Raw genomic sequence first — 16,788 nt, forward strand, 5'->3', positions numbered from 1 at the left:
ATTTTATGAATAAGTTGAATAGGATTGGTCCGAGGACTGACCCTTGGGGAACACCACTAGTTACCCCTCTCCATTCTGAGAATTTACCATTAATTCCTACCCTTTGTTCCCTTCCTTAAACCAGTTCTCAATCCATGAAAGGACCTTCCCTTTTATCCCATGACAGCTTAATTTACGTAAGAGCCTTTGGTGTGGGACCTTGTCAAAGGCTTTCTGAAAATCTGAGTACACTATGTCCACTGGATCCCCCTTATCCACATGTTTGTTGACCGCTTCAAAGAACTCTAATAGATTAGTAATCTTGTTTAGATTAAATTTACTATACGTATGTATGCTATTATTTATACCATCTTGGAAGCTTAAAACAAAACTACCAACTTTGGGCCCAGTCCTGTTCTAATTCAATGGAAATTTTTGCCCAAGCAAAGCAAATGGAAACCTGATCTACTATCAAAAGTTAAGTTGACCTGGCGATGTTGCTCGGGGTGTGAAAAATCCACGATCCAAGTGACATAGTTATTTCAACATAACCCCTAGTGTAGGCAGTGCTAGGGTGACAGAAGAATTCTTACCGCCTCTCGTGGAAGTGGATTAACTACAGCAACAGGAGGAGGAGAACCCCCTCCTGTCAGTGTAAGTAGTGTCTACATTAAAGTGCTACAGCTGCTGCATTTCAAGTGTAAACAGGCCCTCAGACAAATATTGGATGTTTTTAAACCTTATAGCTATAACACTCTTAGGGCCTGATTTTTATAGGTGTTGAGTACAGCGGCAGTTCCCATTGAAGAAAGTGAGAGTTTAAAAGCTTAGCATCTTTGAAATTCAGGCCTTTAATATTTTTTCATGACTTATCTGCTTACATATTGGTGAATTCTTAGGGGCTTAAAATAAAATGTTTAGCATATGAGCATGCTGCATCTCTGATTTTAGCTTCAGAATCCATTGTTCTTGCTTACTGGGAGGAGTAGGTGGGAGGAATTATTTATTTTCATCTCTGTTTCACGTTGCCTCAATTCACAAACATTTTTTGAGGGTGAATTATGTGTGCTGGAAAAACTCATTGTAAAACTTAGGCCTGGTCTACACTACAGAGTTAGGCCAACGTAAGGCAGCTTATGTCAACCTAATTATGTCAGTGTACACACCACTGCCTTACTCCCATTGGTGTAAATGACCTACTACACCGACATTATAATTCCACCTCCTGGAGAGGCATAGGGCTTGTGTGGATGTAGGTAGGACGATGCAGTGTCGAAGGAGACACTTCAGGTTACTTATATCAGCTATTGACTATCATTCTTGTCAATTTCCTGGCTCCATGCTATAGCCAGGAAATTGACAAGAAAGCTGCTCACAGATCAGGCTGTCATCTCAGGGCCGGTGGGGGCTTCAGCTAGAGTCTGACTGCCGCCCATGCTCTCAGCTCCCTGTGCCCGGCCAGGCTTCTAGCTCAGAGCCAGGCTGCCACCGTGGTCCTGGTTCCCTACTCCAAGCCAGGCTGCTGCCCAGACTCCCTACAGCTGGGCATCTCACTCAGGCATCTGCCATGCTCCAGCAGGGAGCTGGGAACCAGAGGGGCAGCTGGACTCCTGGCAGGGAGCAGTGCATGGAGCTGAAAGCTCAGGCTCTCAGACCTCACACTGTCTCTCCCAGAGTGGGGACATGCCGCTGCATCCAGGAGCTGTGCGGAGCGGGGCAAGCCCCTGACCTTGCTCCCCGGCTGGAGCACTGGAGCGGGGCAAGCCTCGGAACTGCTCTCTGGTTCTCTACAGAGATTCAACTCTACAATGTTTTGGCTTTAATATACTTTTGCCAGAATAAAAATGTAAATGCTTGCTGTAGAAGATCTATTGTTAGAAGTGAATCTGTTGTACTTAATAGAGCATGATATAAAGCTTATTTACTTAAATCTTGAAATTTCACCGTACTGCAGAAATAATGACAGTATTTTAACTGTTGCTATGACTCAAATCATAATTATTTAGAACTCAATTATAATTGACATTCCATTTATACACACAGGGATAAGTTGTGCTCTTCTTATATTAACTGCCTATATTACTTATTGAGATTGTGGTTAAGGACAGTTTCTGTTACTGATACAAAGGGTTGGTTTTTTTTCGCCCTCTCACTATTTTTCTCATTTGTTGCTTATATATGATAGTTTTGCCCACTACCTGGTAACCGAGAAGGGTTACGATAAAGAATTGCTGACTGTAACTCCAGAAAGCTGGGACTTTTGGTAAGTATTTTAAAAAATGTCTTACTTCCTTGATGCCACAGTTTTTATGGGGCTGAGAAAATAACTGGTCTTATTGAAGAGACATGATTGCGAGTCCCATCAAAAGAACCTATCTTAAATTCCTAAATCATGGTTTTTAAAAGTCAAATTATATTGAAACAACAGGCTTCCAAAATAATAAATAGTAGAACTGATTGAAATTTGCTTAATTTCAGGCTTTCAAAAAAAATGTCAAAATTTAATTTTTTTTAATTAGAATTCTCTCCCCTTGAAAATGTTGAAATTCTTCAACCAGCTCTAATAAATACCTAACCCTTACATATAGATTTGCTTTCACAGATCCCAAAGTATTTTATGAAGTTTGCTAAATATCATTATCCTCATTTTATGGTGTTGGGGGGGGGGAACTGAATTGCATAGAGGTTAAGTGACTTTCTTAGATTCTTGCAGCAAGCAAATTGGGATCCTGGAACCCTCTGCATCAGTTGTTTTGCCAATGTCATCACATGTGCATGTCATAAATTCCTTCCACTCTAATATTTTTCATTAGTGAACAGGCAAGATATTGACTTCTATAAAAACCTTGGTCTCTGGGCACTAGATTTGCCATTTAAAACCCATTCCAGTTCCAAAGATAGATGCAGTGTAATACAGATGCACATGTTGAATCAAAACAATAGCTAATATAGTAGTTTTAATTTGAGGCCTAAAAGCCTCAATAGTGTTTTCAATGTGATTTTTAAAAATGTGATCCTATTTCAGCTAAAATTCTGTTTGGTTGGTTTATGATCTACAATGTTAGCATTTGGAGTGAGACATCTATATTTAGAGTAAGCTTTTCTTCCCAGAAATTGAAGAGAGAACCCAATTTGACAGTTTAGCAACTTTTGAGATGATAAAAACAAGTCTCAAGTTACTTTCATATACTGAAACATCACAATATTAATATACCAATATCAGGGATAAGAGAGGGCTGGGTTTGTTGGGACCGCAATACACTGCTTGAAGGATATATGTTGAAATTGTATTTATACCAGGCTGGTACTTCTCATCCTTACAAGTCATCTGAGGCATAAAGATATCTGGTAGAACCATATGCCTAGACCTCTGTTATGTAATCTGATCTATGCTGGCTAACCCCTGAACCTCTGTGGAGTCCCATTGAAGTCAATGGGGTTTTTTGTAGACTCGGGGTCGACCTCATGCATAGCCATCAGGACTGGGTTTTGTGTGTGTGTGTGTGTGTTGTTTTACCTGTATATATAGTCAGGGCCGGTGCAACCATTTAGGCGAACTAGGCGGTTGCCTAGGGTGCCAGATTTGGGGGCACCAAAAAGCGGCGCCCCCACGCCCCCCAAATTTTTTAAATGGTTGCAGCGGCCGCTGCGTAGTCTGAGCTGCCGCGGCAGCAGCTGTCTGCAGCCCGCAGCTTAATCATCAGCTGTTCTTATCTTCCTGCTGGTGGTGATTACTGTTGTAACTGGACTTTTGGTGTCCAGTCAGCAGTACCGACCGCATCCTAAACAGGTCCACTTTCAACTGGACTTTCCAGTCAAAAACTGGATCCGGGGTCAGCGCGCAGCCCCGGCAGCCCGGGGCGCTCCCGGGTCAGGGAGCCCCCCCACCCGGGGTCAGGGAGCCGCGGCGCGAGACCCGCGCGGGGGGCGGCGAAATGTCCCGGTGCCTAGGGCGTCAGAAATCCTAGCGCCGGCCCTGTATATAGTTCTAACATACATTATATATTCAAGACTCTGAACTCCATTTCTGCCCTCACCTGGACCTGTCAAATTGAGTTCTCTCTTCAATTTCTGGGAAGAAAAGCTTACTCCAAATATAGATGTCTCACTCCAAATGCTAACATTGTAGATGCATAAACCAACCAAACAGAATTTTAGCTGAAATAGGATCACATTTTTAAAAATCTGTCCAGTCTAGCTAGCAGTGAGCTAGAGTTACTACCTAATATTAACCAGTTAGATGTTGTATTACCTTAATATTAAAAACTGGCTAAAATGCACATACCTGGTTGTAGAAATTTAAGCTCTCATCCTCTAAACACTTATAATAAGTTTGTTCATGTGTGGCCCCAGTGAACCCAGTGGGAGTTTTGCAACTGACTTCGGTGTGGCTAGGATTTCACCTCATATGTTTACTTGCATATACAAAAGTTACTCACACGTGGAAGTGTTTGGAAGATCAAGGCCTCTCTTTGTGTGGCAAAGTTGCATACTTGTTATAACTGCGTATCATTTGGACAGTCTGATATATGCTTCATTATCTCTCAGGTATAATTTCTTATCTAATTACTACTTTTCTTATTTCTTCTTTTAAATAAAATGAATTTTAGCTGTAAAGAATTGGCATTGGATCTGGAAGATGGAAACTTTTTAAAGGTGGCTGGAGCTGGAACAATTTTGAGGTAATACTGATTAATTTTTATGGCTAGACAGACAAAAAAGATTGCATACTTTATTTTAAATGCCAGCATCTGATAACTGGGACAACTATTAAATATTTAGAACACTAATCACCATATGTATTTATTTTTTACATTAGAAGCTAAGTGCAACATATGTAACTTTGTGCGCAATCTGTTTTAAATGTACATATGTAACTTTTTGGTGACCCATCCATTTTATAAATAATGGCACAATAAAAGTTGCTTTTATTTGCTAGTTTGGAACATCTCTGTCTTTCTTAACTGCTTAATGCTTTTGCTACTGCACTCCTTCATGATTTTCCTGCTATGTTAGTTGATGCTGTCCGTGGAAATTGATGTACTACTTGTTTTTCCAGACAGGACCCTGAGAGTGGGTACAGTTATTGGAACTAATTTTGCTTTGTTCACTCAGTGTGTCAAGCTACTGTATTCATAGGCCCTGATCCTGTACTTACCTTTATGCACTCGCATTATTGTCATTGACTTCAATAAGACTAATCACAGTGTGCAAAGTTAAGTGCATGTTTATGTCTTTGTAGGGCTGGGGTCTAAAAAACAGTAGCATTAGATAGTTGGTGGACAAAGCCATTTGTCATTATTAGCTATAAAAGTCATAGGAAAGTTTGTAATTTGAGGTGGTAAAACATAAAATGTTGCAAAACTCTGTTTTCCAAATTCAAAATTCAGAAATTTGCAAAATGTCTGCCTCCTCTACATATAATTTTATGTAAACACTGAGAATACCAACAAATAACTTTAATTGCAAATTTAAGAAGTGGGGTGAATATCCACAAACAACGTGTCTTATATAATGTTAAGCTCCTCCTCCTTCCGCCTACACAGAGTCATACACACAGAGTAACACAATTCTGATAGTTCAAAGTTAACACAGATACTACATGAACATAAAAATAGCTATACTGGGTCAGACCAATGGTCCATATAGCCCAGCATCCTGTCTTCTGACAGTGGCCAGATGCTTCAGAAGGAATCAATAGAATGATCCATTTCGAGTGATCCATCCACTGTCCTCTAGTCCCAGCTTCAGGCAGTTTGAGGTTTAGGGACATCCAGAGCATGGAGTTGTGTCCCCGATCATCTTGGCTAATACCATTGATGGAACTATCCTTCATGAGCTTATCTAATTCTTTTTTGAACCTAGTTATATTTTTGACCTTTACAACATCCCCTGGCAATGAATTCCACAGGTTGATTGTGTGTTGTGTGAAGTATTTCCTTTTGTTTGTTTTAAACCTGCTACCTATGAATTTAATTGGGTGACCCCTAGTTCTTTTGTTATGTGAAAGGATAAATAACACTTCCCTATTCTCTTTCTCCATACCATTCATCATTGATATATTCCTTGCTCCACTGTGCCTAAATAGTTCAGGGCCAGAGTGAGTGGTGTATGCTAAACAAGTGAAGGGAAGAATTTAAGCAGTGATTTTAGCACAATATGTAGAAGTCAAGACGAATATTTGTAAAAGACTTGTCATATGTAGGGCCCTAGCAAATTCATGGCTGTGAAAAATGCATCATGGGCCATGAAAACTGGTCTCCCCCGTGAAATCTGGTCTTTTGTGTACTTTTACCGTATACAGATTTCACAGGGAAGACCAGCATTTCTTAAACTGCTGGTCCCAACTCAAAACTGCAGGGGGGGAAGGAGGAGTAGGAGGTCGTGGAACTGCTACCCTTACTTCTGCACTACCTTCAGAGCTGGGTGGCTAGAGAGCGGTGGCTGCTGGCTGGGCGCCCGGCTCTGAAGGCAGCACCACCAGCAGCAGCGCAGAAGTAAGGGTGGCAATACCATACCATGCCATTCTTACTTCTGCGCTGCTGCTGAAGGTGGTGCTGTCTTCAGAGCTGGACACCTGGCTAGCAGTTGCTGCTCTCTGGCCATCCAGTTGTGAGGGCAGTGCAGCCGCAGCGCAGAAGTAAGGGTGGCAATACCACGACCCTCCTACAATAACCTTGTGATCCCCCTCCCTTCCCCTTTTGGGTCAGGACTGCTAGAGTTACAACACCTTGAAATTTCAGATTTAAATATATGAATTCATGGAATGTATGATTTTTAAAATCCTATGACCATGAAATGGACCAAAATGGACCATGAATTTGTTAGGGCCCTAGTTATATGGGAGTATGACTCTTCTGGCACTATGGGAAGAGATGCTAGGAAAGACATTGGAGTGTTTGAGATCACAACAAAGAGAAGTGATTTTTCTGAATGCACCTTAGCTTCTCTATGGAGAAAAATTGAGGTTTTTCATAAGCTAACTAATCAGGACAAACCTTTTACATACAACTGATGAGGATCAGAAACTGACTGTAAAAGAAGCAGTTCTTCTGTAATGAATTCTACATGGACATAGCTCATCGCTGGATTAGAATCCTAAATGGCTAATCACACAGTACTGTCCAGAAAAAAATGCTGAGATACTGCAGAAGGAAGAAATTACATATTTTCCCCCAGATATGTTAATTGGGCGCAAGACATGGATTCCTGGCACTCCTGAAAATAATGTGACTAGATCTATTATAGAAGATATCCATATATGTTTGAAATTAATATAAAAGATGGTCCTTTTCATCAAGGGCTTACAGGAGTGCTCAGTGCAGTTAAGAACTCTTACAAGGAAAAGGTTAGTGGTTATGATCTCAGTTTGGAGGGGCATATTACCAGCTGTAAAAGATATCGATGTTAATGGCAGAAAAATATTATTTTTTCCAGATCTTATTCCTTTTAGTCAGACCAGAGGAAAATCATTTGTATCATTAAAGAAAATGTCCTTAGATGAAAGAGTAGATTTGGTGGTCTTATTTTCAGCAAGGCACTATTGATTTATCAGAGAAATTCTGTACCTTCTGGGTCATGAGAGAATCAAGCCTGACATTTGAGAGGGACCTCTCCCTTTTCCCTAAGAACAAATTACTGAGTGGAGAGGAAATGGGAGAGGGATCAGTCACATGGCTTAGCTCAGTATTTGATTATTTATTACACACTTATGTGCACTGTAGGAAATTTGAATGATTTTAAATATTTTTAACCTTTGTCATGCAATGCATCAATTAGGGCAAGCCACAGTACGAAGAGTATGACTCCTGCAGAGATCTTGGAAGTTTATGGCAGGAGGGAATGGAAACACTTTAAAACATTCAGTAGAATGGTTTCCCACTCAGGTAAATATAAATAATTTCTTTACCTGAGACTTCATGAACTTGGAAGCTGTTTTGGTTACTGCAATACTTGCTGCTGTTATGCAATTTTTCCTTTAAACACTTAAAATATTGTTAAATTAGGAAAATGTAAGGGACTGGGTGTCTTGGGGATTGCTAAAGAGATGTAATTTTTCACCTTTAATTTTCAGGTTCATACTGAGTCCACGTCAGCAATGAACAGAAGCTGTTAAGATTGACTTCTGTTTGCCCCATGTGAAACAAGTTGGTGGTCTAGTTTTGGTTGTAAAACTTTTCTTTGGGGTGGGTAGGTATTCCTTGGAGAAATATACTGAGACCACCTGTGACGGGTTAGGTCACAGAGACCCCCTTCGGACTGTCACCTGATGTGCTGAAATTACCTCTGAGCCCGTTTCCCCTGTCAGCTTGGGACTCCAGAACTCTGCCTTGTTGAGCCAGACACACTAACCTGCTATAACACAGACCCAGGAAAGCCCCCAAAGCCGCAGACTTAACTGAAAACAGCTCAGCAGGTTACCTATGTCCAGCGCCCAGACACCCAGTTCCCAATGGGATCCAAATAAAACCATTTTCCTTTGTATAAGCTTTATCCACAGTAAATTCATAAACTGTCTGCCCTCTATGACACTGATAGAGAGAGATGCCCAGCTGTTTGCTCCTCCAGGTATTAATCATGTACTCTGGGTTTATTAATAAACAAAAGTGATTTTATTAAGTGTTAAACGTAGGATTTAAGTGGTTTCAAGTACTAACAGACATAACAAAGTAAGTCACCAGCAAAATAAAGCAAAAACATGCAAGTCTGAGCCTAATACTTTAAAAAACTGATTACAGGCAATATCTTACCCTCTGAGATGTTCCAATAAGCTTCTTTCAGACTAGACTCCTTCCTAGTGTGGGCCCAGTCCTTTCCCTTTGTACAGTCCTTGTTAGTTTCAGCAGACATCCCAGCTGGTAAGCAGGGGTTTTCTCATGACTGACAGACCACTTTGTCCTGCTCAACCCCCTTTTATAGCTTTGGCACAAGACAGGAAACTTTTGTCTCACTGCGTCTGCATCCCTACTTCTGAATGGAAAGTATCAGATTTAAGATCGATTCCAGTATCATGTGACATGGTCACATTTCGCTGTCAGACCCCTAGTCGCCATTCTTCCAGGGTTGGCCCACACCTACACAGGAAGGCTTGCAGGCAAGTAAACCATTTACAACCAATTGTCCTAGTCATTGGGAGCCATCAAGATTCTAAACCACCATTAATAGCCCACATTTTGCATAGTTAGAATAGGACCTCAGTTATACTTCATATTTCTAGCTTCAGATATAAGAAAGATACATGCATACAAATAGGAGGAATATATTCAGTAGGTTATAACCTTTGTTATGATACCTTATAAGAAACCTTTTGCATAAAGCATATTGCAATTACATCATATTCACACTCATCAGCATATTTCCATAAACATATGGAATGTCACACCACCATCTTGCATTATTTAGGGCAAACAGTCTGCAGATCATTACACATTTTGCTCATTGCTGACTCACTACTCTGGACTCTCTATCATTGACAGCCTCTGAGTATAAATGTAAAGGACTGCATGGGCCTGGAAGACTGAAATACTGTCTTCTCCAGGGGGGGTGCTTTTTTTCCATTTCAGGAGAGAAACTTGCATTCATGCCCTTTACCTATTTTGTGGATAAATAAGGGACTTTGGTCTTTACAGTCATCTATAATGTACACAGAGGTTTGATGCTCTGATATATTTTTTATTAACTAAAAAATAAAATAAACTTGGCCTCCTTTTGGGAGCACTGATTTCACACAAAATTTATAAGGATTTAAAAATGCTTAAGTCAATAAAATATAAGAGTTTGCAGGCTGAAGGTCATTATCTTATCCATAGCTTTACTCCTGGGTACTTCCATTTAAGTATACAGATAACTATCCACGTTGGGTAGTTATGTCTTTATATGTCTGCAGGAGTAGAGACCTGCTCCTCTGCAAGGCACAGCATGAACTCAGCCCCCAAAATGGGATTTTGAGGTCTTCAAGCCACTTTTACACCTTGCATATTCTGGGCTGCTGTGAGGGCTGGAGAGGCCCCCAGTATTCTTAGTCCAAGATGCCCATCTGAGTTACAGCAGGCTGTCCTATGGATCACAGTGCTGCCTGGGTTCTCCAAAGCACTGTAGCCTGCAGTCTTGCCCCTAACTTGCCCCTACATCAGGACTTGTGAGGATGTTCACAAAAGGCAGCCTTATGACGGTCTTCCTCAGTTCTGCACTGTGGGAATCTTCCCCCAGCAGGACTTATCAACGTTTTTAGAGCCCCGTTACATGACTCTGGCCCTTTTTGCCTGAACTGGTGAGGATCTCATCCAGAGGCTTAATATTTATTTTTAAAATGTCAGTAATTTGCTATAGAGTAGCAATTTTCTATCGCCAATAGAATGATGTCCAGAAAAAGAAAGTCTCACGAAAAAAATAACATGATAGTAGATTTTCCAATGGCCAATATCCAATCCCAGTAAAACACAATGGGAACTTTAAAATTAACCATTTAAACACAAACTTTTCCCCCAGTTAAAATATACACCATAGTTTAAAACAACTTTTCTTTTTCTTTCTTCTGCAGCTAAATATTATTGCCATGATAATTATTTGACCTGCCAGGAGCCCTTCTTTGTGCAAGGATTGTGGATTGGTTAGACAAGGTAAGAGCTACATAATTTCAAGCTCAATTAATAGAAAAGGAAAATATTGCTACTTGTTTTATTCTTTTCCTGTTTCTGCTCATCTCTCTTCCCTCCCCTCCTTAAACACACACAGTACCATGTTGAATAATGAATTGTCTTGACACTTATGCTAAGACGTGAAATATAAATTGGGTTGGACCTTTGCATTCCAATTTTACAATGTATGTAGATCTACTAAAACAATCAGGACAAATGAAGTGGTCAAAATATACTCTGTCTCCACTAGAGGGCACAAAGAGCTAGCATAAGAATAGTTAAGTGCTTGTCTGCCTTAGTTTTTCTTACACTTAGAATGGTATTCTTAAAAACTAATTGGAAATTGAAATATGATCTAGTGTAACTCTTACAAGTGACTTGCTAATGAAGGCAGATAGTTAAGTGGGTTCAGAAGGTTAAATCTTCAAACTGAAAACTTTCAATACATCTTAACTCTATATGCTACACATGTGTGTATACCTAGGAATACACCTCTACAGGTGGAATCATTTTAAAGTTTTCAGGTGCTAAGCATAACCACTCATTAAATTCTAGATGACAGTCACATGAATATCTAGAGCTTTTTACTCAGACAAAAGTATAAGACAGTATATCTTAAATTCTTCGTGAAGTTAATGAAGAGCGCATAGAGGTTGAAACTTGTAGATTGTTTTTAATAAAAAAAACAGATCCTTTCAACAGTAGAGTATGGTGGTATCCCTCTATTGCTATAGTTTAAGTCAATATGCTGGTTAATGATACTGTGATACAGGGTCGCCCAGAGGATTCAGGGGGCCTAGGGCAGGGCCGGGTCTTTGGCAGCAATTCCGCAGCAGGTCCCTCTCGAAGGGAAGGATGCGCAGCTGAATTGCCACCAAAGAATGAAGCGGCGGCGGTAGAGCAGCCTAAGTGCCGCCGATTGCTGCTTTCCTCCCCCCACCACCACTTGCAGCGCTTGTATTCACTGGGCAGCGCTCCGAGGCTTTGGCAGCAGTTCAGCGGCGGGTCCTTCACTTGCTTTGAGTCTTCCGCTGCCGAAGACCCAGAGCGAGTGAAGAGCCCGCTGCGGAAGTGCCGCCGCAAACCTGGAGCTGCCTGCCCTGCCCTCCCCACCCCGGCAGCCCTGCTGCGATACTTAATCTCTTCTGAGCTTTATCTCTGTTTAAAGGAAGAGTACCCATTATCGGACTACCGTAGTATCAGAGCACCTCACAATCTTTGATGTATTTACCCTCACAACATCCCTGTTAAGTAGGGACGTACTGAAGCAGGGAGAATAAATTACTTGCTGTAGGTCACACAGGCGAGCTGTGGCTGAACAGGTAATTAACCCAGATCTTGCAAGTCCAAGGCTAGTGCCCTAACTACTGGATCATTCTTCATCTCACTGTATGTGTTCATGGTATTCTGGGGAACCTGCTATGTATAATTGAGTGGGTGGTGATTATTCAGAATTTGAAATTATGTCACTTGGCTACTGGATCATGTTTTCATATTGTATATCATTATTGGGTCAACTTGCTGAAAAAAGTCAATAAAATTCAAGTTAAAAAACCACAGCACTGAAACTTTCCAATCCCTGGAATACAGGGGCGGCGCCAGGGTTTCTGACACCTTGTCACCCCTGTGGGTCCGGTGGAGCTGCTGCAGTGATGCCGGCGGGCGGTCCGCTGGTCTAATGGCCCGTGGACCTGCCGCAGCATGACTGCAGTACACCGACCTTAACCAAGCACCGTGCCGAATGACGCGGCAACTTCCACCGGAGCCCTTTCAGCACCAGACCAGGCCCCGGCATGTATGTACAGTAGGTCCACCAGACCCCGTCCGCCCCCTCGCAAAATAAGCGCCCGCCAAAAACTCTGCGCCTCCTAGGGCCATGCCACGTTGCTAATAGGAGCGCCGGCCCTGCGAAATAAAACCAGTATGGCAATGAACGCTCTACAGCAACACTGACTCCAGCGCTGGGATACACGACCTGGAATGAGCATAAAGGACTATCCGAAGTAACTTCTGCTTCAACAGCAAAATAAATAAATAATAAACCTCTTCATGCCCCCAAACCCACAGCAAGTATGAGCCCTCGGTTCAAATCCACTGTTTGGAGAGTAGACGTTAGTTGTATTAACTGCCGGAAGAATTTTTGTTTTTTTCTAGAAAGCTGTAATGCCTGTATGCATACAAAATGGGCTTTATCCCATCTGAATACAAATTGGAGTAGCAGTAAAGAATCTCAAAGCAGTTCCTGAATCAGTAACCATTATCAAAGCCAGCTAACCAAAGTGAGTGGTTGCAAACGCACAAAATCATTTTAAATACAGGCAACACTATACTCAAACATAAAGTTCTTTATTGAGTAGCTTAAAAAAAAAACAAGAACCAAATATGCCGCAGCGCGCTTTGCCCTTCTGACTGGGCATATGAACATGGAAATCTTACGCCTGTGTTTACTGACGCTTTTTGATCGGTGTATTCAAGGATAATACATAACATGCCGGATTCAGGGTATAGGAAACCTTCTCCCTAATCCAACAGGCATGAGATCAGCAGACAACGTCGCGTCAATGCCTAGAGATCCTTCTGGCAATGGGAAGTGTATTTTTTTTTTTTTTTTAATGGAGGGTTCTTATCTGTACAAATACTATTATCAGTGATAGCTGCTGTGACAATACTTCTGGAAGTCTTTTAAAAAAGAAGTATCTGAAGTGAGAGGGTTCACTAGGATTTGAATGGAGCTATGCAAGTAGATTGTAAAGTCTTTTAGGAGAGTAGGAAGATATATTGTTGGCTGAGTCACTGTATGCTATAAAGAAAACAATTTGGTGGTGGAATGAATGGAATTAACGGTGTTAAGGAGAAGTTATAAACAGGGATGGCTCTAGACATTTCGCCGCCCCAAGGACGGCGGCGTGCTGCAGGGGACTCTCTGCCAGTCGCTGGTCCTGCGGCTCCGGTGGACCTCCCGCAGGTGTGCCTGCGGAGGGTCCTCCGTGGAGCCGCAGGACCAGCAGACCCTTCACAGGCATGCCACCGAAGGCAGCCTGCCTGCCACCCTCCCGGCGACCAGCAAAGCTTGCTGCGCCAAGCACGTGCTTGGCGTGCTGGGGCCTGGAGCCGCCCCTGGTTATAAATCACATTTGAAGGCTGAGTTTGGTCTTTGCAAGGATCTTCAAGCGGGAGGAGGGATAGCTCAGTGGTTTGAGCATTGGCCTGCTAAACCCAGGGTTGTAAGTTAAATCCTTGAAGGGGCCGCTTAGGGATCTGGGGCAAAATCAGTGCTAGTGAAGGGGGCTGGACTAGATGACCTTCCGGGGCCCTTCCAGTTCTATGAGATAGGTATATCTCCATATATTCATATCCTATGAAAAAATATTCCTTTTCTTTAAAGATTTCGATAGTTCCCAATTAACAAAATCAAGTAGGCATAGGAGGGGAAACTATTTTGATTTTTACAATATTGCAAATATGTATTTTAATAAAACCACTGTCTTGTCTGTGAGCAATTCTTATTTAAAATCTAATGTAAGTTCTCTTATATAAGTCAAACTCAGATAAGGAATAAGCAATTATCTTATTTCTACACCATGCTTGATTTCATTCAAACAATAGACAATCTTTTCCCTAAACAGTCTATAGTGCTTTAATGTCAAGGACACTGATTGGAAATTTTAAAATTTGTAGTACTAGGTCATGATACCATGATCAATGAATTCAATAAGCTAGTGATGTCTAGTCAATCTGCATATTCGAAAATGTGCAAAATTAAAGAAGCTTCCTAATACCTGAACAGGTGTTATATCAATTATTTTACTAACTACAACTATTGAGATTTCATCCTTTCCCTCTTCCTTCCTTCCCTTCCCATCTGCAAGGCTGAATCATGGTTTTGTTTCTTAGTAGCTAAATCACATAGCATGTCTCTAGATAACAACATCATTTATTTGTAGTGTTCACTTTCACTTTATGCACAGTTGGGCAAATGATGGTCATTAATTTCACTAGAGACAATGTGGGTGAGGTATTATCTTTTATTGGACCCACTTCTGTTGGTGAGTGAGACAAACTTTTAAGCTAAAGAGATTTTCTTCAGATCTGGAAAAGGGACTCTAGGGCCTTATCTACCCTTGCAAGTTAGAGCCCATTAAATCAGCCCCGGGCTCCATAACTCCTGAGATGTCCACCCTGCAGCTGGAGTGCTCCTGGTAAGTCATCTCCATGAGAACCATAGAGCTTGCAGTGCCCGGGCTGGAGCACTGAGGTGTCAGTGTGGATGATGTGTTGCATTATTGCGCTGTGATTAGCTTATGGAAACATCTCATAATCCCCTGAAGTCAAGTGGTCACTCTGGTGATTATTTTGAATTCAGCTGCAGGCATGCGGATATCCCCTTTCAAAGCTCTGTTTCTGGCATGCTTATCTCCCCCAGGACATAAAGCAAACCATTACTGTGGAATGCTCCTGCTGCAGAGACAGGTGTTTGTGTGTGTTTGTGAGAGAGAGGGGGCGGGGAGTAGGGGCTGATGTCAGGTTTCCCCCTGCCTCTGTCTGAACTTACAAGACAGCATACTGACACACTCTGCCCCCCAAAACGCAGTCTCTCCTCCCACATACACACAACACACTCCCTCTCGCACTCCCCACCCCCTCATTTGAAAAGCAGCTGGCGAACTAGTAGGATGCCCATGGAACAATGGGATTGGGAAACCTGCATCATGTAATGCTGTGCTTGCCCCATTAGGCATTGCAAACCTTTTCCAAAGCATCCTGCAGCTACTTGTAAACTGAGATAACTACCACAATGCACTGCTTTCTGTGGCATTGCAAGAGCTGCTAATGTGGACATGCTCTACAGTCACAAGGAACACAGTGTGAACACACAGTAGCGCTTTCCCTGCTGGTGTCTCCAAGGGTTGGTTTAACTCTTGGCAGTCTACATCTGTAAGTTTAGCCATGCCCTAAGTTTAGTTGATGATCACTGACTCCTAAGTGCCTAAGTCACGTTTGAAAATAAGACTCGGGCTTATAAAGGCAAGTCTACTCTTAAAATGCTGTATTGGTGCAGCTGCACAGATGTAGCACTTTAATGAAGATGCTGTAAGCCAATGGGAGAGAGCTTTCCTGTTGGCTTAGTTAATCTACCTCCCCGAGATGTGTTAGCTGTGTTGGCTAGAGAAGCTGTCCCACTGACATAGCGCTGTCTACCTTGGTGGGGGTGGGGGGCTAGGTCAGTGTAACTACATTGCTCAGGGGTGTGGATTTTTAACCCCCCTGAGTGATATAGTTATACCGATATAGGTCTGTAGTATAGACCAGACCTAAGTCAGAAAGGAGTAGCAATGCTGAATTGAGCAATGCCTAAATACCTTTAAAAATCTGGACCTGAGTGACTTGTCTAAGATGGCTCACAGTCTGGCAGAGCCACCTGATGAATCCTGATCTCGTGAGTCTCAGGCCATAACACTTTGCTTTCAAATAATTGTTGTTTATTAATGATGTTCACTTTATTTTTGCTCATGTAAAAACTGATACCTGACGTGTGTGTGTTTGTTTATTACCCTTACAGCATGTCAGACAGACAAAATACAACTTTTGGAAGGATGTGATTGCTGCTATACAGCATAACTATAAAACCTCAGCTTTTAAAGGTAGGCAAGTTAATTCAAGATACACTTATTACAGTAGGCTAAAAATATTTATCGGCTTGGTAGAATTCAATTTTTATTTTTTTGATAATTTCACCAGATAATATCAGTGTTTCTTTTTAAGATATTTTTTAAAAAAATTGATTGATCTAAATTTTCACAGTTGTGCAAAATTGTGGGTTTTAAGCATTTTTATTCATATTAGTTTAAATTTTCATAGTTGCAGGAAATTATGGGGAATCAGACAATTATTTAATGGCAGTAAATGTTGAGATTCAAAATTTAAAACTCTATAACCATTACATCACAAATTGTCAACATCACATGTAAAAATATACAAAGTAAATATTCTTAATCAGTCTCTCAATTCTCAAGCAGCATTTTACTTACTTTCCAGTTGATGAAAATCAAAATGTATAGATACGCAAATATTTTTTCATAGGTTTGTGTCTCTATGGGGAAATCACCATTTCCTGTCATTTACCAATAAAAATCTAATTTGTCCAATCCTATTTATATATTTACTGAAGCAG

At 41.4% G+C, this 16,788-nt stretch overlaps 1 protein-coding gene across 1 annotated transcript in view; it reads left to right on the forward strand.

Moving 5' to 3' along the window:
* Window positions 1-16,788, forward strand: part of NT5DC1 (5'-nucleotidase domain containing 1) — a 279,569-nt gene that overhangs the window by 25,023 nt on the left and 237,758 nt on the right. The window contains 6 exon segments of the mRNA XM_075064566.1: window positions 2,150-2,242; window positions 4,590-4,661; window positions 7,759-7,865; window positions 10,520-10,543; window positions 10,546-10,598; window positions 16,177-16,258. Of these exon segments, the coding sequence (XP_074920667.1) occupies window positions 2,150-2,242; window positions 4,590-4,661; window positions 7,759-7,865; window positions 10,520-10,543; window positions 10,546-10,598; window positions 16,177-16,258 (431 nt within the window).

The sequence above is a fragment of the Chelonoidis abingdonii genome, chromosome 3, assembly GCF_003597395.2.
Source record: "Chelonoidis abingdonii isolate Lonesome George chromosome 3, CheloAbing_2.0, whole genome shotgun sequence".
NCBI lineage: Eukaryota > Metazoa > Chordata > Testudines > Testudinidae > Chelonoidis > Chelonoidis abingdonii.